This window comes from Opisthocomus hoazin, chromosome 1 (genome assembly GCF_030867145.1).
Source record: "Opisthocomus hoazin isolate bOpiHoa1 chromosome 1, bOpiHoa1.hap1, whole genome shotgun sequence".
Lineage (NCBI taxonomy): Eukaryota > Metazoa > Chordata > Aves > Opisthocomiformes > Opisthocomidae > Opisthocomus > Opisthocomus hoazin.
This window is the reverse complement of record NC_134414.1, coordinates 99653391-99674234: the sequence shown is the minus strand read 5'-3', so window position 1 is coordinate 99674234 and position 20844 is coordinate 99653391. Positions and strand designations below refer to the sequence as shown.

Sequence of the window (20844 nt, the reverse complement as noted above, 5' to 3'; positions counted from 1 at the left end):
GGTTTCTGAGGGCTGGAGCAAGCTTTACGCGGGGGAGCTGTTTGATGGACTGGTCCTGCTAACTGCCTCTTTCCGAAGCGGCCAGTTGTTGAGGGACAGTTGAAAACAACCTATAATATAGCTGCTTTTTCCCAGAAAAATGTTTTCTGTTCTCGGAGCGAGCTGGGTGAGGGAGTTGGAACCAGGGAGCTTATAGTCAGGTCTTGCTGGAGGTTGCCCTTGGCCTGATTCCTTACTGGCAAATGTTGCCTTGTCTCAGGCTGCTGTTGAACTGGTGCCTTTGCAAATAAGAGACGCTGGAGAGCCTGCCGGCTGCAGAGGGGCAGAGTGGTGAGAGGCAGATGGGTGGGTGAGCTGCCCTGTACAGCTGTTTAACCCCTTGCCTTCTGCTAGGAGTTCACACTGTGTGTAGCATCCCATTTTCACTGATGTAAAAAGGCCGGCACAGGACTATATATGAAAAATGGGGGAGTAACGCTGATTGTTTTCTGCACACAAGACACACCACACTGTGGAGCTGACTGCACAGCATGTTTCCAATTTTGCATATCATAGTAAAATTTGAAGAAGAAGAGAATCTTTAAATCGTGAAAAGAAATCAACAAAACTCAAAAGCGTATTTGTAGACAGGCAAATGTGTGGATCCTCTGGTTATTATGTGGTCTATCTGCAGTGGAAATCCATGTCGAATCTTTCACCGTTGTTAATGACATGGGATCAGATTTGCAAATGGAAAGTGAGAGCACTAAATCAAGGAACCTGAGCATTTGATTTTGTTTTGGTACCTGGGTGGTCCAAATCATTAAGGCTGTTTCTAAAAGCTATGCAGGCTCCCCAGCTGAAGAGATTATACTTTTTTTCTATGAAACGTTGTGTTTGGTTTAGATGCATAGAAAACTGCAGAGTTGATATTTTTCAATAATTAAAAAAGAAAAAAAAAGACGAAGGGGAATGGGCTTTCGGATTTCTCATTTCTACATAGAAGGTTTCAGGGTTAGGGCTGTCCTGGTGCTGGAAGGGCTGGCAGCGGGACAAGGACCTCCCCCAGCAGCCCCAAGACAGCGAGCGGACCTGGGACAGGGACCCGCTCCCACTGCAGGGTCCCTGCAGGGTGGCTCGGAGGCCAAGCCAGGGGCCCCCAGGGGCTGGTGGGCTTGGAGCTGGTGTGAGCATTACAGGGAGTGATGTATCTCATCCAGCTGGATTTTGGGGTTAAGTTCCATGTTATTTACAGTGTATTATTCTTAGTAACCATTTAGGCAATGGTTTCATTTTTGTATGAGAATTATTAATAGCTTAGTACTTTTTGTGTGGATTATTAATTTTTTATTTTCCAGTGTGTTTGACGTGCTCCCTTTTTACATCCCTATCTCCAGTCTGTATGACAAGCGTGCAGGTTGTCAGTCTGCTTGAATGGCAAGCCCTGAAATCTCACGAGTCACTTTTTCAGACTTCGATGCTTCTGTGAAGAGGAAGCAGTGAGAAATTCGATGACATACCTATCCTGTCTTTATGAGACAAAACAACTGATCTTTACTGTATATCCCCAGTTTCTTTGGATAGCATAATATTTTGACACTCAGAAGAAACTTGGTGTGACAAGAATGCAAATGAACCCGTAAATCTGTCATTTAAAAATGTCTGTTCTGCTGTGAGTGTGGCTTGTTCTTTCTCAGAGCCTCTAGTGACCATCTTCAGGATGTTTATGAAACTTGAGCTATTTTTCAGTACTAAGCTGGCTCTGTCAACAACTAAAATTCGTAGAACTGACTGTTGAAGGATTATATCCTAATTATGTTAAGTGAATCATGACCTCGGTAATTTGAAGCTATCTGCAAGCTTGCTGGAGCTGGTCATCTCTGCCAGGCATTGCTCATCAGCTGCCTAGGCATCAGCCTCCACTTAACGAGGGGGACCCAGAGCGTGGCCATCCGTAGGTGACATAGCTGCACTGAATACAGCATGACCTTGTATTTCCCTGCTGGGCCCTGCTGCTTCCCAGCGCGCTCTGTCCTGATGTCAGGAGCCTGGGGCTGGACCTGCCACTGCGTTTCCAGGAGCTGCAGAGGACAGGGCCTCATCCTTCTTGCTGGGGACCATGGTGCTGGCCACAACCTCTCAGTATCTGCTCTTGGCCCCGCAGGATGGGAGGGCTGGGGAGAAGAAAAGGGGTGCCACTGGGTATTTGGTAATGGTGTGATGCAGGTGGGAGGAGGAGAGGGGTAGGCACCTGTGGTCACTGTCTCTGTTGCTCTGCACTGGCCGGGGATGTGGTTACGGTTTCTGCTTCCCCACTTCACTTGCTGCCTGGCCGAGTGATGCAGGGGCTCTGCTGAAGCTGGGACTGGCCTACCAAGGGAGAACGAGAAGCCCTCAGCGTTTACTGCAAAGACTAGGAAGAATCATGTTTCCATTCTGTCTTCAAGCTCATACCTTTTGAAAAACCTACAGGTTGGCCACATACACATTCCTCTTCTCTACAAAAAGGTTTCTCTCAGGGTCCCACTTTACATGCTCCAGTCACCTCTGCTGTTTCTGGTCATGTCAGTGGATTTTCACTCCCCTTTCCCCTCTCCTGAAAGAGCAGGGTGTAGTTCTGGACACGTGGCTTTTGTGCGTTGCATCATTAATTTTGTTTACATTATTATATTGGTATTGGCAGGTTTCTCTTTGCCTTAAACCAGCAATTTGGGTTTCAAAGACTGAGGAAATTTAATTTTTTGTTGATTTCTTTTTATTTACTTTCTGGTTTGGGGCATGTGAAGTTTCTGAGCATTGTCTTTGACAGTATGGCTATATATTTTTTTTTAACATCAAGTTAATGCTTCTCATGAATCATGTAATTTCAGCAGATATAATTTAAAAGAATCACAAAAAGATCAAAGTCTATTATATCAAAAGCCATCAATGCAGTATATTTTTTTTTGTAATGCTCTTGTGACTTTTGTGATATGCGTGTATAATTAGTGAAACTGGGACATCTAAGCCAATACCCTTACAAATGACCTTGGTAACCATTTTGTCAGAAACAAACTTGTTTACCCTCTTGCTTTCAATGGAAGTGAGAACTTGGAGAATATCCTTTGATTGGGAGTTGCCACTGACATGAATATTAATGAAAAATTAAAACGTGTTTGGAGGGAGTATCTCAAATGTTCCTTTAAAATCTAATCAGCATTATTTTGTGCTGGCTGTAGCAAAGAACCTTTGAGTCCACCTTAGAATATGATTAACATTTATTATTTTAAACACAATGAGCAAGCCACTTCTCATCAGTTGGTTTATGCGACTTCTGTGTTTTTGGCTGTGAACTCCATATTAAATACTGTTTGCTTTGAGGCTGTTATTAATACTGTCTTCAGAAATGAATTACACTCCTGCCTCCTGAGCCTTGACAGCAATTGTTTACTTTTTCCTTCAGTTGATTAGTTTGCTATTAAATTTTAAGTTCCTCTGCATCTCTTTTTTATGAAGTGCCACCTGGTTTTCTGTCGTCTTTGCCCAGTTTTTGACCTGCTGACTGCCTGACATGGCTCTGGGTTGTTCCTTCAGCTCTTCCTCCCTAGGCGGACGCCTGCTTTCTCTCCTTCGTATGCCCTTGCAAAGCACTAGTAAAGCATGAATAGTCCTGGAGGCCTTAGAAATCTGCATTTTTCTTCTAAGAGGGGCCTCCAGTATTAATGCCAACAGCTCTTGATACTTTCGTCTGTTTGCATGGTGTTCGCAGGTGACATAGATAAATTAACAAGTTTTCTAGAACAGGGACTTTGTAAACCAATGTACATGCTTCTGTTTTCTCTAAAAGGAAACTGTTCTCATGGAAGTGGAACTTAGAAGTATGTTCTGACAGACATCTGGACTGCAGACGTATTTATTCATAAGACGACAACTAGTGAGAGAATGCAAGCTGACAAGTTCAGGCTAACTTGGGGAGAAGTCCTGCTTCAGCCAGTTGAGGATAATGAGCCACAACAGAAGACTTTTTTTTTTTTTTTTTAATAAGTGGTGACTTAAGCAGAGAAGGTAAGGAAAAGTTGCAAAGGGGAGAAGTCCTCAAGGGAGCTCGCTGCCAGTGTAGGGTTTAGAGTAGTTCTGTGTCACTTCTGACACTGTGTGACTTCACTTACTAAAGAGCAAGAGGAGATCACAGTCAGTCACTTGACGTTTTTCTGCTTCCCTTCTGTTTTCTAGGAACTTGTTGGAGAGTTTCCTATGGATTACAGGCAGCTCCTGATGCTGGTTTTCAAGTGTTGGTGTCGCGTCTGATGCTTAAAGCTGAGATTTTTTCCTAGGGAGCCTTTCTTTTAGTCTCCTCGTAAAATCTGAAAAATATTTTTGAAATGGCAGAGCTTCAGAAAGAACACGTGACTAAAGAATAAAGAGAGGAAAGCAGTGTATCTGGTTCTGTAGTATTAAAAGTTAGATACTGAGATGTGCCAGTTTCCACTCTCAGCATTTAAAAAAAAAAAAAAAAGATTTCTTCCATCTGTCACCAATTCAGAATAGATCAGGATTAGTTTTCAGTCTCTTCCTTTGGAAAGTTATCCCAAAGCCCACTGGAACTGGTCATTAAGGAGACTTTCAGCTTAAATGTTCTTTACTTGATTAACCAGTTACTAGTAGTTCTACCTCTTTCTAGTTACCAGTAGTAATACCTCTTTTCAGTCCCTTATTTGCCTGCTATAGATGGCCTCCTGTTTTTCTGCCTTTTCAGTCTGTTCCTAAATTGTAGGCCTAGGTTAAAGACCCTATAAAATCTTAATATAAAGGAAAAAAAGCATATTGAAGTATGTTCACAGGAATTATTTCTCTGGATCTTAAAAGACAACAGTCTTATCATTATGCAGTGGCATTTGTTTGCCTCTTCAGAGTCCCAGTTTGCTTTTCCATCTTGCAGCCTTCTAGCGCATCTAATGGTGCACCTGACTGCAGTGTACCCTGTCCTCCCGGTCCTTTGCCTGTTGCAGAAGCCACTGAAGCATCTTGTTTGGCTTTATGTGTAATTCAGGCTTGATTTCTTATAAACTCAGTTTCATAAATTTCATGAGAAAAGTCTGAAAAAAACCCCAGACCCAATTGCTTCTGCTTAGCATAAAAGGTAGCAATGGCCTGTGGGAGCTCTTTGTGCCAGAAGACTTCGTGCCACAGGTGGGGGCTGGTCCTCAGGACCTGCTGTCCTGATGGAGGTGTGCCCTGCCATCGGGGATGGAAACCACCGTGGCGTCAAAGCGTGTTCATCCGAACAGAGCGTCATCCCAGCACCTGAGATAGTCTTTCACCCTTTTGGATAGCCTGGAGGCAGACCGGTCAGTGCGGCTGTTGCGGGAGGGTGGCTGTGCACTTCACTGGCACGCAGCTTTCCCACTTTAGTGGACGGCTCCGGCTGTCCCAGCTCTTGGGAAACTCTGACGAGACCAGGTATGCACAGCTGAACGATGCTGGCAACAGACCTGTGTTGCTTTCTGTCGGTGAGATGAAAGCTCTCAGAGTCCCTGGCGGCCCATCATTTCCTTGTGACTCCAAATTCACACATCAGTTTGGTTTTTAGGATGTGTAAGATCCATCAGCAAAGCAGCTCTGGAAATAGAGTGCCTCTGGGCGCTGGTCACCCCTGTCTGTAGGGGGTCATGCAGCCTGCAAAGTCCTGGCAGAAGAGGAGGGGTTGCTGGCAGAGCGCAGGTGGACAGTTCTCAGCTCAGGCTGCGAAACCATTGTGGAGAAAAGGTCCAGACATACGTCAGCAGTAGAAGTGCTGGGAGAAGCCAGCCTGGAAAACAGAGGGCTGGTGGAGACGCGCTGCAGGGTTATAAAATAGGTGAAATTTCCTTAATTGCCCAGAACTTCATGCCTAGGTAGATCAGGCTATTGTAGTCTGTTTGAGCGGTGACAAAGCTGTGAGTAATTGAGGTGAGCTGGTATCTGCCAGGATGGGACAGAGTCTGGGATCAAGTGTTACCGGTGGACGATGCTACGTGGGAGCAGCAAAGGAACTAGTGACGCTTACAGATGTCCAGACCGCAGGCCATGTGTGGACAGCCTTTGCAGAGCCTCTTGTGGTTTATCTGACACAGCGTGCAAATTCTTGTATATTGTGTTGTAGCTGTCTGTATTTTCCGTGCACAACCCCATAGCTGCTGTAAATAATGAACGCTTTGCTTTCCTGATAGCTTAACCTCTGACTTAGACTACATATGTGCTCAGAATAGCAAATATATTGTTACGCAGCATGCAGCCTGGTAGCTGTGTTCTATGGAGGTGTAGTGCAGTGTGTTTACCCTCCTTACACCTATTGATGGAAGAATGTACATTTTGTTCAGCTGAATTGATTCACATTTTCGTGTTCGTGTTCACTTCTTGTCCTTTTCTTTGGTAACAGTCTGTGGTGCTGTGACTGTTTCTGATCATAAGGAGAGATGCTGCTGGTAGTTTTTTTGAGCATTATTTATTGAAGAGTTTCTTCAGCAAAAAACAAACTTTGAGTTCCTCATGGCCAGAACAAAGAAAACATTTTCTCCAACCTCGTCCCCGTTGGTCTCCTGCTGGCATAACTATCTGCATTTCCATCTATTCAGTGACTTCTTTTGTTTGCATTTCTTTTGGGGGGTTTTATTTTGTTTTGGTGGGTGTCAGTTTATTGCAAGATTCTTATCAAGTGGAGCCCTTTAAAAGGGAGAGTGGATGCTCCTGGGCCTTCTCTTGCCAGCTTAAAAAATCCTAGAAGCTAACTTCTTCCTCTTTCTCTGCATCTACTTATTTAAATGTTTGACTTGGCAATGAGCCCAAACAAAAAAAACCCTCACTGGTCATGCTGAAAATCAGCATTTCATGAGAGCACTATCCCTGTATGTAACGTTCAGATTTTTCCCTGTGAGCCAAGCTCCCAGCTTGACCCCCGTAGCCCATCCACTTGATGAATCATCATGGCACCATGTGGGTTGTACTGTTCAGCAGTCAAGGGAACGTGGCCTATGTGGGAAATAAGGAACGACATGGGAGATGACTAGTATTTCTCGTGAAGGTGTACCAATGTCAGCTGCCGAGTGTATCTTTATTAGCCTATTGAGCTGCTTTTTCTTCCACAGAAATCGACACTATTTAAATAACAGAGGCCTTTCATCCATATGTTTCACCTTTTGACTAGATTTTCTTTAAATGGATTTTCTGTTGAACCAGCTATATATATATATGTATAATTATTTTGCAGCTCTTAAATTGCCTTTTAAGCAAAATTTGATGAAATCCTCACTTCCCATTGACTCACTCAGAATGTCACATCACAAGAGCAATCCAGAGCAAAGCAAAATTTCCAGAATTAGGATTCTGGAAATGCCTCATTTGTTTTCATTGAATGTAAGGACACAATTTTCATGAGGGATATTATTTTTTTACAGCTTCAAGTGAATAGTATTTAAAATGCAATTACCGAAGGCCTTTGCTCATTTTGTGTGTGTGTACTACAAGCAGTATTTGCATACACTGGTCTTACTAACGCTAAACACATGATTAGAGTAAAAGCAAATGTATTTGCAATAGAGCAAGGTATCTGGGAGCAGTTTACGACTGCTCTACGGTTCCTGGACTGTACATGTGTGTTGGCAAAGATGTTTGTAGCCTCTCATTAAGTCTGCCAGTTTTTTCCCTTGACTGGTGCTGTGTTACAGGACTTCTGCCTGGGTTGAGTCAGAGCCACTTGAACAACTTGCACTTTTATTGCCGGTCTGAAGAGGGAAAAATAAACCAAAATCAGTGGTGGAAAGTGTTTTGCTTTGGATTTGCTGTATCTAAGATATCTACATGTGTACATAAAAGGAAGCAGTGTTGAATTGTACTGTACAGAGCCTTTCTGGACTGACACTAACTTCTGTGTCCATGCGATTTCCATCCCACCACTGATTTTTGTGAGTGAACTGCGCGGACATGGCTGCCTAATTCTGGGTATGTGATTTCATTGAAGTGAGTGAGACACCTCATGCCAGGAGTAGTGTTTTCTTTGTCACGCAATATTTGCCAGCACATGAAACGAGTTTGGTTTTGTTATCTGACTTCTATGTAAAGCAATAGTGTCTCAACACATGTAATTAATCTGTTTTGAAACACCTTCATGGCTTGGTGTCAGGTGCAGAGTTTCTTTGTGGTCGCACATGGCAAAGGAGGAGGGAAGAGATTATCATTTGGGAAAAGAACCTCTCCCTGCGTTTTCCTGATCAGATTTGTCATTTCTATGTAATTGGACAGTTTTATTTCACAAAGCGTAAGCCACTGCTGGCATGCAAACTTCAGACATCTCTGACCTCTTTTGAACTTCCTAATTCTGAAGCTTTCTGTTCTGCATTTCAGTTGTGCTTTGATTATGATGACTTTGAAAGAACTGTTTTTTGATGGAATCTTGTATGAGGCATCTCTCTTGAAGCAAGTTTAAACCTGTGCTTTAAAAGATGGTGTCTGCATCTTAATCAGTACTGAGACATGGTGAATTAATCTGTGTATAGCCCTGAGGGGATCTTCTTGCTATGGGATTACTTTCTGTGCCTGAAAGACTTTACACCTGCAAGGAAGAAAAGCACAACAGTGGTGTGGAGTTTGCAAGTGTGCACGGAAGCTCAAATTTTTGCTATCCACGTATGTATTTCCATAAATACAGGCAGGGAAATTTCTAAATGTATCTGGAAGTTAGTCATCCGGGCTACTATATTGCACATAGAATTATTAACTTAGTCTGGATGAGTGAGCTGCGTTTGGATACAAGAACAGGCCATGACTGTCTTGATACCCTCTACTTCTCAGTTCAGCACGACTCTTGCTGAATGCAAGGTTGTTGGGTTTCTGTGCTTTGACTTGTTTTCCCGTGCATTGCAAAGACAGTTGGAACTAGTGACTGAGTCAAGCAGGAGACTGATAAGTGGTGTGGCCACTGGGAACATCCTTTGAGGAAAGAGGAGGGCAGATGATATCTTTTGAGTTACTATGCATGTTGAAGACTGCTTAGTATGAGCAGTTGCCATTAGACCATTAGATTATCTACATTTAAACATTTTCATTAATGACAGTTGCATTTCTATATCAACCCACCTGTAGGAAGGTTGAAGGCAAATCAGTATCTCTGGCTAGTTATTAATTGATTTTGCTAACTCTTCCTCTGCTGTTTGTTCTGCTTTGATTTCTGTAACACAGTATATTTTTTTTCATTTTAAGCCTTACAGACCAGAAGCAACAAAACACCTGAGTGTGCAGGCAGTTTTTAAACAAACACTGAAATCCCACCGAAGCCAGTGGCGTTTAAGCATGAGCTTTGCAGAACTGGGGCGTAGTGTTCAACCAGTAAAGAATTAGATGAAAAACCAGGCTTTCCATTTTTACTGCTATCATAAAATGAGTGCAAGTATTTTTACACACAAAATAAAGCCCTCTAATGTGAAGGTCATGACCATTTTTTGTGCTTTTTCTGCGTCCTCATGTACATCTTCCAGACTTCTGAGGTCTTAGTGTGACCTTGCCCTGCCATACTGCAAGAAGCTCTACAGTCTGCTGCACATAGAGCTAGGTTTTTAAATTCACATATTTGATGTGGCTTCAGGTATTGTGGAATGTAAAACTCTGAGGCGAAAGAGTGGAGGGACTAAATCCAGATGTTACAGGCTTATTGGTGGAAACTTGTCATCCTCTTCTTACATATGCTTAAACTGATCAGCTGTTTGAGTATGGAAGGAATTCCCAAGCGCTGTCCTCTGTTTTGAAGGATTAATCACATGTGGAATGAGCCTTTCCTTTCTTTCTAGTGTCGAGAGTAACCAGTGCCTGCAGACCAGAGAACATGTCATCTAAGCTCATTTAACTCAAGTTGTTGCCCTGTGTGCAACGCACAGTATCATTACAACTGGTTTTTGGCTTGTTGTTTTTTTTTTCCACTTTGTTTTCCTTTTGGTTAGTCTATGAAATTCGCCATGCAGCTGAAACTGGAAATTGTAATTCATCGCTGTATTTTTAAGGTTGTTTTTTTCTGTTCTCCATTTCCCAGCAATGTTCAAAAAATTCAAAATGCAGTGATCTTTTCTGAAATACGTGTTTAAGTAAATTGGTGCTGTATTTAAGACTTAAAGCTTCAGTAGAGCATAAACTGGAACATTGACTTTTGCTGCTGCTTTTTACGCTGCGTACCTCAATTTTAGGTAATCCTTATAAACCCTGAGCTAAAGAGCATAAGAAAGAGAAAAAAGGCTTAAGAAACTCAGTGGTGTAAATGGACAAAATAATATGGCCTAAAAAATCTGAGATTTTATTAATGTATTCTGCAGGAACTGTAAGTACAGTAGATATAACACTCTTCAGTCTGCCTGATGTTAACTAGGGAGGAGAGCACTGCTGTTCAGAAAAAAGCTCTTATTGCAGGCTAAGTGCTGTAGACTCTTGTCCTGTCTTAGAGCAGTAAACTAAAACGTTTCTGACTGGTTTCATGAGCTACATTGTCATTGTCTATAGTTTATTTTCAGCTGATACAACTAAAAAAGAGTTAAGAAATTCATGTGTCAGTCATGGGATAAACAAGTTTGCATAGCAATTATGCCTCTTATGGCCCCTGTTGCTTCTTTTTCTCAATTTTAAAGGACTGATAACACAAGGACGTGTTAAATGGTGTTCATGTACACACCCGCATATGCAGTGCCTGCCTTGGCATTGTATTCTTGTGCCCTGATTCTGCCAGCAGACCTGCATGGGCGAACCTTTGCGATGGGGAGAGGAGTCATGTGTGCCTGACCCTCACCTTCCCCATGTGCAATCACTCACGTGACCAGGGGCATCAAACAGTAGAGCACCAGTCCTCATTCGCTTTGTCCACGCGGGTAATCCCAGCAGCCCTGATGAAGATCTTACACTGAATAACTCTGCTAAGGTTTAGATGTGGTTGCGGGCTTTAATGTTGTGTTTCTCACTTATTGGTGCTTTATTTTTCCTTTTAACTTTTTTTTTTTTTTTAAAAAAAAACCTTTAATCTTCTACTGGTATTGATTTTTCTTTTGTGTGTTTTTATTATTGCTTTAACCCTGCCTTGCTGCTGCTTGTCAGAATTAAATGATTCAGTGAGAAAATGCCTGCTTTCAGGTTTGAGAAGGTGCAGTTTCTTGTTTGTAGGATTAAGATGGCTAAGCAGTTATTGGTAGATCTTCCAGTTCTGGAGACCTTTGAGACAGTAAGGCAGAATGGAAAGATTGTTTTCCAATTAAAGATTAATACCATGTAATATCTGAAATGTTTTATTGTGGAGGGTACCTACACACCAGAGAGGTTTTGCCTGCCGTGGCCTGATTTACTGTGCCTGACAAGTGTGGTAAAGTTCGGGGTCTTGTCTGGAGCAGCGTCTTTCTATCTGCTCAGATATCTGCGGTGCGCAAAGGGGTAATGTGCCTAAGATGAGCAAAAGTGAGGGACAGCAGAAGTCCTCCTAAAACTTTCCCTGCAATCTGATAGCATTTGTCTTCCTTCTCTGGCTCAGCAAACACCGACAAATTGATCGTCGCTGCTGTGGAGCAATTGAAGTACTCTCCTCTCAAAGCTTTTGCAGACTTAGAGAGGCAAAGGGGAGGGCAACCAGATCCTAGAAATACAGGAGTATCTCGCTCAATGCATGTTTGGCTGTGTGTATGTAATTTATATATCTTGCATTTTGTGCACATGTGAGTGTGCCATTGTAATCTGTGCTAATTCATGAATGCAGCTCTGTGCTCCGCTTCCCTCCCTTTCTTTTTCAGCAGACCAAGGCCTCCGGCCAGGAGAGCAAGTGGTGGGCTGTAAGTGTGGAAATGGAGCCATCAGGAGAAACCAAGATTAGCTGCCTTCACTGGGTGTAGATTGTGGTATTAAAGCAGTGCAGTAGTTCATCAGGTGCTTGATGTTGAATGTAAACATCTGTGATCAATTTTGAGTGGGTTTAGGGTTAAACAAGTGGTCTCCTTGAGGCTGGTGAGACCACTTCAGGAGATGCGTAAGTGTTTTGCTGAATGAGAAATAGCTTGAACGCTGGCATTGGGACACTTGGAGTGGATTTGGCAACCACAAAACACAGCTAAAAGTGATCCTGAAATGGTCTGATTTAGGTTTTGTGCAAATAGGAACTGTTGTGTGTCCGAGTGTCCCATTAGCTCGCCAGTTTGAACACTAAATGTGTTCTCTTAATAATTAATTCTTCTTGTATGAGGATTTTTACTTCATCAGAAGGCTTCGTGTTACAGCTCCTCCTGCCCCGTCCAGCAGTCGTATCCCTGGATTTATTCCTTCAGCCCAGACTGTTGTGCTCTTGGTGACAGACCCTGCTACATGTTTTCTACTAGGTTGTATGTAGTTTCCTTAGAACTCTATGCCCAAATAAAACGTGTAAAGAGAAACCTTTTCTATGTATCCCCTGGTTATAAAAATATGGTGATTATTTTGTGAATGAAGAGAATGGTTTTTCCTAACATAAACAGAATCATCTAAATCCATAGATTAATCTCGTAATAGATTAATCTTAAAATGGAAGTGTTATTTCATGCGCTTTGCTTGTCATCTGCTGGAACAAAATCCACAGCTGTGTTTTGCGGGAACCTGCCATACCCTGAACAGTGATAAGGAACATCTGTTAAAGCAGCTTGCTGTTCTTGTCATTCTTCCTCAAATACCCGGTTTTCGTACTGCCATAATTTTAGCACTTTGAACGCGGAACAGTGCTTTGTCCTTGCGTGGCTTGGTAGCTAATTTTGAACATATGTGAAGCAGAAGTACTTTGTTTTGTGGCTGAGAAAATGAAGATGAAACGGCGATCATGAATGGCGAGTGGGGAACGAGGGGACAGAAGCCGCCGCCGCGGTCTGTCAGGGCAAAGACACCTCCTCCACTGCCAGCCTGGCTCTGCAGGGCAGCCCTCCAGACTGGGTTGGTTTCTCATGGCGACGCCTGGGGCTGGGAGGCGATGCCCAGGCTGCCTTGCTGGCCGCAGCTTGCAGAGGCTCTGCCGGCCCCGCTGAGGCCCGGTGTCGGCCGGCGGGCTCGGTGCGGGCAGAGGCGGCGGGAGGGTGGGAGCGAGACCTTCCCAGGGTAGCGCAAGGACAGCCTTTCCCCTGGTGCCCCGAGCCAGGGCTGTGGTAGATAAGCATTGCTTGTTAGGAAAGAAACCCGAGTCGCTTCTCATTTTGACCTAGAAAGTGAGCTGGGAGTGGGAGGTGCCACCCTCCATGAACTGAGCATTGTTTCAGGGCCAATTTCAGGCCAATTTTTGTTAGGCGACTTCCAGAAGCATTTAATTATTTCTCATCTAAGGAAAGGTAAATACATAAGAGCTCACATAGCTCTGACATCTACTGATTTTAAATGCTGATGTCACTGCAAACTAAAATTTGGACAATTAAGAATCATAGAACGCTTTGAGTTGGAAGGGACCTTTAGAGGTCATCTAGCCCAGCCCCCTGCAGTGAGCAGGGACATCTCCAACCAGACCAGGTTGCTCAGAGCCCCGTCCAACCTGGCCTGGAATGTGTCCAGGGATGGGGCCTCCACTACCGCTCTTGGCAACCTGCGCCAGTGTCTCACCACCCTCATTCTAAAAAATCTCTTCCTTATATCGAGTCTAAATCTACCCTCAGTTTAAAGCCATTGCTCCTTGTCCTATCACAACAAGCCCTGCTGAAGATATTTTCCCCATCCTTCCTGTAGGCCCCTTCAGGCACTGGAAGGCTGCTCTGAGGTCTCCCCGCAGCCTTCTCTTTTCCGGGCTGAACAGCCCCAGCTCCCTCAGCCTGTCCTCACAGGAGAGGTGCTCCAGCCCTCGGATCATCTTTGTGGCCCTCTTCTGGACCCACTCATACTGAGATAACAGTTTTATAACCCTCAAACTGAGTAAATAGCTAAGAGTATCCTAATTTCTGACGGAATAATTGATGCTTAGAGTGGTGTTCGTTTACATACCAAGGCCTCCATGAAGCCCTCGGGGATCACAGCTTGCTCTTCATGTTATACAGTCAGACTTCAACTGCAACAAAGTTGAACAATTTTCTGTCAAGGAGTTTCTTGGATATCAGTGTTTAGACATCGAAAATTTAACCACAAGAAGAAAAATCTGAAAACCCAGAGAAGCAGCTCCCAAGTGACTGGAAGCCTGTGCTATGTAAAGCCCTCGGTTTCAGGGGAGAAGCTGTTTGGGAGTTGGCTTCATCAGGTCCCAGCTCAAAGCCTTCTGAAAACTGGGGGAAGGATTCCCAGCAATAACAGCAAGCTCTGAATTGGGTCCAAGGTGAATTGTGGGCTTTGCTACTTTTATTGTAGATGCGAATGCGACACTCATGATTTTTCACACACAGGAGCATGGTTCACATGGCTGTAGTATTGGCAGAAGGTTTTGGTCTGACATGGAGCACGCGTGTCCCCTCTTCCCTGTGGTTCCCAGCAGGCGCTGCCGAGGGCTGAGGGTGGCCACAGGCCTTGGGCGCCAGTGCCCTGTGCGCAAGGTAACACGGTGAGAAGGGTGACGAGGGTGCAGAGGGTCTCATCTTCAGGCGGCCCGAACCCTCGCGAGCAGTGCTGTGGCTGGCACTGCCGAGGGCACTGCCCTGCTGCAGATGGGCACTCTGCACTACAGCTGCTCTGTGGAGCAGCCGCACGGATGTGGGCTGGGTTTTCCCTGAGGCTGGCAGAGTAAAAAGTAAAGTTTCACTGGTTTCTGGGGAGTTTATTTTGTTTTTTATAATAAGTGGAATCTGTTAACAGATGCTGACAGTAATTTGGGGGAGATTGTTTTGGTAGCTCTTTTACCCTTAAGCTAAATCATCCTAGCCATTACCCTTTTACCCTTATGCTAAATCATCCTAGCCATTAATGTCTGTTGGGTTTGATTTCTGCAGAAAATTATGTGCTTTGCAGATGAAATTAGTAGTTTGCTGAGGTGTCTAAATTATTTAATATTTAATTTAGCATAACTTTAAGCAGCAACTTATACAGACCGTGGTCTCAGACCTCAACAAATCATGATGAAATATCCCCATAGCTGTAGTGAGATAGCACATGTGAGAAGCTCCTGTAGCGTAGTGCTAAGCTGCCTTAGTACCTGCCTGTTGCATGCAAGGTTTATAGAAAGATTTCTCAGAGGAGAGATTTGTATGAGTTCTTCTTGGAGAAGACTTATCTAGAATCTAGATTAGATTTATGCTTTGAAGCTGCTGATTTTAAACAAATGTTGCATAAGGATATTTTGAAGACTTTCTTGCTGACTGCCGTGTTTTATTGATGAATTACCTGAATGCTGGTGCTCCAAATGGTTTCTGGTTTTTATAAAGCAATTTCTACCTTTATTTTAAGCTTTAACTGTTGCATAGTTTTATAAAAGTACAGAACTATACTGTCTCTTTATTTTGAACAACCCCAGAAGACTGCTTGATTCCAAACTCTGTGTGTGATTTGAGTGTAACTTGTGTTTGCAGGTAATGTACCTCAATGTTTTCTTCTTGCTATGAAGATCATACAGGTTGTAAAAGAGGATTGTACATCTGCACATTGTACTTCTGCTGTTTGGCCTGATGGCTGTTAACAGCCAGTAACACTATGGAACCACTTTATAGTGAAACCTTTGATGTCCCCCTTCACCTGTACCTCCTCTGTTCTCTCTGCTCAATAGACCAAGCTGCACGGTAGGTGGGCTTTCCATAGCAGAGGAGCTGTGACTTGGCATGTGCAACATGGCATTGCACAACAGTGCTTTACAAACAGTGAGAGAGATTTACTATTTCACTTGATTACCAAATCAATTTGCCCCTTCCAAATTCACTATAAAGTGGGTCTGCTATGAATCTGAGCTTCAGAGAAGCCCATGCTGATGGCATTGCATAGATTACTGCATCCTAATCTTGCATGCCTTTTTGCAAAGCTTTCTTTTATTCTTAATTTATATTTCCTTTCTTGCTGCAGTTTTTTTTCTCTGTTTTGTATTGTAGGATCGGGATATTCACCCCTTGAAGATGATGAAGATGTGTATGCACGCAATAGATATAAAGGTGAATGCTTTGCTTATGTGCTAAAGAGGATCAGCTGATTGCTGAGAGAAAGCTTCATTCTTTTTCTTTTCATGGATTATAAAATCTTGGTGATCCAGCTCCATCATTTTTCTCATGGACTTTTAAATCAAGATGTAATTTCTACTTTTTTTTAACAGTGGAAATTAGACCAAGTACTGATCACCACTCTTTTATGCACCCGAGTAAGTAACTTTTGCACTGCCGTTGCTCTTGAAAGATCAGGTTCTTAAACCATGAAAATCTATGAAGAGCTTCTCTTTGTTCTTCATACATCCTAACAAAACCATCAATGATAAGCTGACTCAAAACCTGGGCCTGCTGATGGTAATGTATAGAAGTACGTGCAAGAGAACTTGATTTTCATGACTTTTTTTTTCCCCCATAAAATTGTTTGCATTTCAGGTAAACCTTCTACCTGAAATGCCAAGTGAAGGGTGTTTAACAAATGAAAGTGTACATTCCAAAACCAAATTATATAGCTGGATGAATGAGTGAACGGACTGGCGTGTTTATAAAGCAAATTCGGTTTTTCTTCCCTGTTTTTTGATTTTGCCATTCAGCAAGATTGGGAAGTTTTTTGCCACTACCAGTAGTTCTTCCATTTACTGTGTCCATTTTCTTAAAAAGTCTTCTGTATCAGTACCCCTCTCCTTTGCCAAAATCCTTCAGAAGCCTAGACAGTGAGGAAAGAAACTTAGCGTTTTACTTGTCACTTTAAATGGTACCTGTGTTTCTATTGAGTAAACTAGTCTGTGGACATGCTAGAATTGTAATGTAATCATTTTGATTACTTGAAAATACTGGGCATTGGTGTCCTGTTGTGCATTATTGATTGTCTGCAAAGACTCAATGGGCATTACAAGTGGTAAGTCATAAAGTAATTCAAACATTTATGAACAACAAAGAGGAAAGCACAGATGCCATGTCTATGTGCTGTTTTCGTAAATGTCTTATGTTCCTCTCAGTAAAATACTCAATGTAAAATTTTGCTTTCAAACACATGCAGAAATATTTCTCGAAAGCTTTAGTTAGGTAAACTCATTTTTCGTTGGCTTTTAACATGTAACCCTCTGCAGACACATAGAAAAAGAATTCCAGAGATCACGAAGATAAATCAATGCCAATTCATGCCAGGGCAGGCAAGTAGTTAAAATGCGGGTTCTGTATAAATTGCTTTTATATGGTGATCCAAAATGGATTATGCTCATGTCAGCCAAAATGTCACCAGGGTAAGTGAAACATAATGACTCATTCACAGAGATATTAAAAACTGCACTGAGCTTGGAAGTGCTACTGCCAAATGTTGAAGATCAGACAATGTGGATCTAAGAGTGTAAAGTGTTGGAGTAGAAAAGGCTCACTCTTCATTAGCATACTTATTTAAGTTGATGTTGGGGGGAAGGGGGTGGAGAAAGACAAAGCAAGGAAAAATCAGCTGAGTAGCTACGTTCAGAGCTTCTCCTTATACGTGCAGTCCAGCATTTTGGGTATGGCCCATTGCCTGGCAAATAAAACTTCACAGTAACAAATAACTAAATGTGTTTTCTTAACTGATGTGAACATACATAAGGAGCATTGTTTTTTCTTTGCATACATACTCACTAAACAGTGCAAGCAACCACACGAATTCGTCCTCTTAGGCAGCTACAAACAAAACATTGCAGTTTATTGGTGGGGGGAATCAACCTCCTACCAAACCCTTTTGTCTTCGTCTGGATGTTTTTCGACTTGCTCAGCTTTCCAGAGAAACATCGCTGAGACTTTCTGCACCCACAGCATTTTTAAAGAGTTTTTCCTTTGCTCCCTGGTGAACTCTTAGCTCCGCGAGCTGGTGTACCAGCAAGGAATGGTACAGCCAGTCATTTTGCATGCTGCTCGTGAAGGAAATGCTCAACTGAGGCTGGTGTTTAAACGGGACTGAGGGGTTGAGGGAAAAGATGCTTTAGATAATGCTTTTTTTCCTACCAGTTGGCATGGCTGTGTCTGATCATGTTTGATGGGGCAAGGCTTCCTGAATACAGCAATGCCTGTGTTCATCACAGCTCTAGTGCTGCTGCTCTGATGATCCTCATTCCTGACGTGTTTTCTCAAATATTGTCATGATCAAACAGTAGCCCTAGCTGTAGAGGCAACGCTGTGGCTTCAGCAATTTTTGCTAGCTGCCTGTTTTCCAGTGGTTTCAAACACAGGATTGAGTCTCTGAAATGTTTTACTGCTAAGTGATAATGCAGGCTATTGTATTGCTGAGGAACGGCGCAAAATTTCCGTTAAACAAAAAAACCCACTATGTAGATCCTGGTACCTAAAAACTCAAATTTCAGTTAGGTGAACAGAGCCCAGTACAGATGGCGAAGCTCCAGAAGATGTGCCTGGGAAACCTGTAGCTTTTCTTATTTCTAAAGCCTTCAGGAACACAGCTGATCTTCTCTTGAGGCAGAGAACAGCTTGTGTGATCTCTCGGGGCCCCATCCAGCTCTAATATTCCATAAATACTCCATGTAGCTGCTTAGCCTTCGAAAACCAATATGTGCCTTCACGTAAAAATAAACAAACTTTGATCTAAAACTTTGTTGTATTGTTTGATGTGCTTTCAGGCACATAAGCTTTTCAAGTTAGTTGGGATTTTTTTTCAGTGATACCAGTTGGTCTAAACCCAGATATTTGCCCCCTTATAAACCCTGCCTCACTCACTTTCTTCTATTCACATTCCGTTCTAGAGTAAGCATAATAATGTTTTAGATCAAACAGATGTTCCTCCTAAGCTCTTCAAGTTATCTGCATCCAAAAGCAGGTCTGGTTTTGTTTTTCTTTCTGACAGTATCATTTGGTCCAGTAAAAGATGTATTACCTCTCCCTAGGAGCCTTGCTTTGTTTCTTTCTGTAGACCACCATAGCTGCAACAAAACTACAGGAAGGGCTTTTTTTTTTTTTCAGTATTCCGTTTGTGCTCTAAACTGCATTTGTTAGCTGTTAGCCACTTTTTTTTCTTAAATATATGTGCGGCTGTTTACTCAAGGCAAGCGTGTTTGTAAAGCCACAAAAATTTGCAGAAAAACTCGGGCAATTTGCAATACCTGAAACAGCTGCTTTGCCTTTTTTTTTTTTATTTGCCTCTTGATCATGTTGCAAAGCGTGTTTGTCTGAATGCTCTTTACAAAGGAAATCAGCCATGTGCATTTGCACCTTATACATGTCGAAAACCTGAGGCATAAATATCTTGAACTGATTTGCTGAAGGGTTACCTAGCTGGCTGCCGCAAAAGCTCAGTCTGCCTGAGTCTTCATCCCCCGCTGTTGTGCCCCTTCAGTCAGCGTGCTCCTAGTAACTTCAGGTTTAAACCTGTCTGCAGAAAAACTGAGGCCTCCTCCTTAGTTAAGGAGATCCTATAGCAAGTGGGAAAAGATTTTTTTTTTTTAAATTAAAAAATAAAATCTATGTTTAGAGTCTTGAGAGCATGAGACAAACAAGTGTGACAGAAAAGCTGGAAATTTTGGGGATGAGACCACTGAAGGGGAGATTATGGAAAACTTGTTGTTAGCTCGGGAGGAGGAGAATTTCTCCAGGAGGTGAGTGAGACAGAGGCAGCCTCTGTGAGTCCCACATGGCATGGCTTCCCCCACAGGGTGCTCGGAGGTGATGCTTGAGACTGCCCCAGTGGCAGTGGGGTAGGCAGCTACGGAGGCTGAGGAGATGGGTGCTGTCATCATTCATTATGTCAGCAGTAGCTGATTGACTTCTGTTCCCATTAGCTCACACTCCTCACCTGCTCTCCCAGTTTTAATCTGGTTCACGGCAAGCATGGAAAATGTGAGCCACTGTGATACAGCCCCTCAACAAAGTGGCCCAAGTCAGCTGATGAGGGTTTTTTTAAACGTCTTTTGGTAACTGTGGGATGGAGATTAGGTTGAAGGACAGGAGATGGTTGTTTGTTTTTTTTAAAGAACTAAAACAACAAAAATCACTCTCCATCAAACTACTTTGCACAATTGTAAGGTAAATAGTGGGGGATGTGTTTGACGTTCAGTAATTTTGGAAAACAGGACCACAGGTGAAAAAAAACACAGATGGGATGATGGTGTGGCTGAGCCAAAATACTGAACTGCGCTCTGCCCCTACCCTGCTGCATGCTGTTAGACTGGTCTGCTTGTTTCCCGTGGCTCAGTTACTGCGTATCTGGGGACACTGGGAATAATGCCAGTTACACATCTGTTTAAAGGGTTTTCACATGTACTGGTGAAATACAAAAATAAACATGTCACAATACAATATGACTGCTTCAGAAACGGACTAGTCTAGAGGAACGTGCTCTTGGTGTAGTCAAAAGCTTGACAATTAGTCTCTAATTTTAGTACTCAGCTGCTATTTGAGTTGATTCAAGACGAGCATAGCAAAATGTATGTGCAAAATGTAGTTTCCATTGGGAAAGTGTAAATGTGTCTTAAGAGACATTGTACACTGAATATAAATATCCCATGCATGAGAAATAGAACAGGCTGTATTGATTTTTGTTTATTTATGTGTGGGGCTGATCCAAATCATGTAGAAAAATGTACACAATAACTACAGGAATTAAGAACTAAAACTGACAAAGATGATCTAGAAATTATTTTTTGTATGTCTTCTCTGACTTTGTAAGGATGAAGGCTAAAACTCTTTGTGTTTTGGTTTTTTTTGGAGGGGGGTCCATCTTTCTTGCAGATTTTGAAAGTTTTGTCATATACCTCCCACATGTCACACACTGTCACACAGGATTTCAGGACCTGTCATCTTTCTCTTCTTGCCTTGCAATCCCTCCCTCTCAATGTGTCCTTTT

At 42.8% G+C, this 20844-nt stretch overlaps 1 protein-coding gene across 3 annotated transcripts in view; it reads left to right on the top strand.

Moving 5' to 3' along the window:
• Nucleotides 1-20844, top strand: part of SRPX (sushi repeat containing protein X-linked) — a 47923-nt gene that overhangs the window by 12163 nt on the left and 14916 nt on the right. For 2 of the 3 annotated variants that reach the window (XM_075430573.1, XM_075430564.1), the window contains exon 2: nucleotides 15951-16010. In XM_075430573.1, the coding sequence (XP_075286688.1) occupies nucleotides 15951-16010 (60 nt within the window). Of the gene's footprint in view, nucleotides 1-15950; nucleotides 16011-16073; nucleotides 16214-20844 lie in introns of those variants that run through there. The other variant, XM_075430583.1, reaches the window with a different exon arrangement.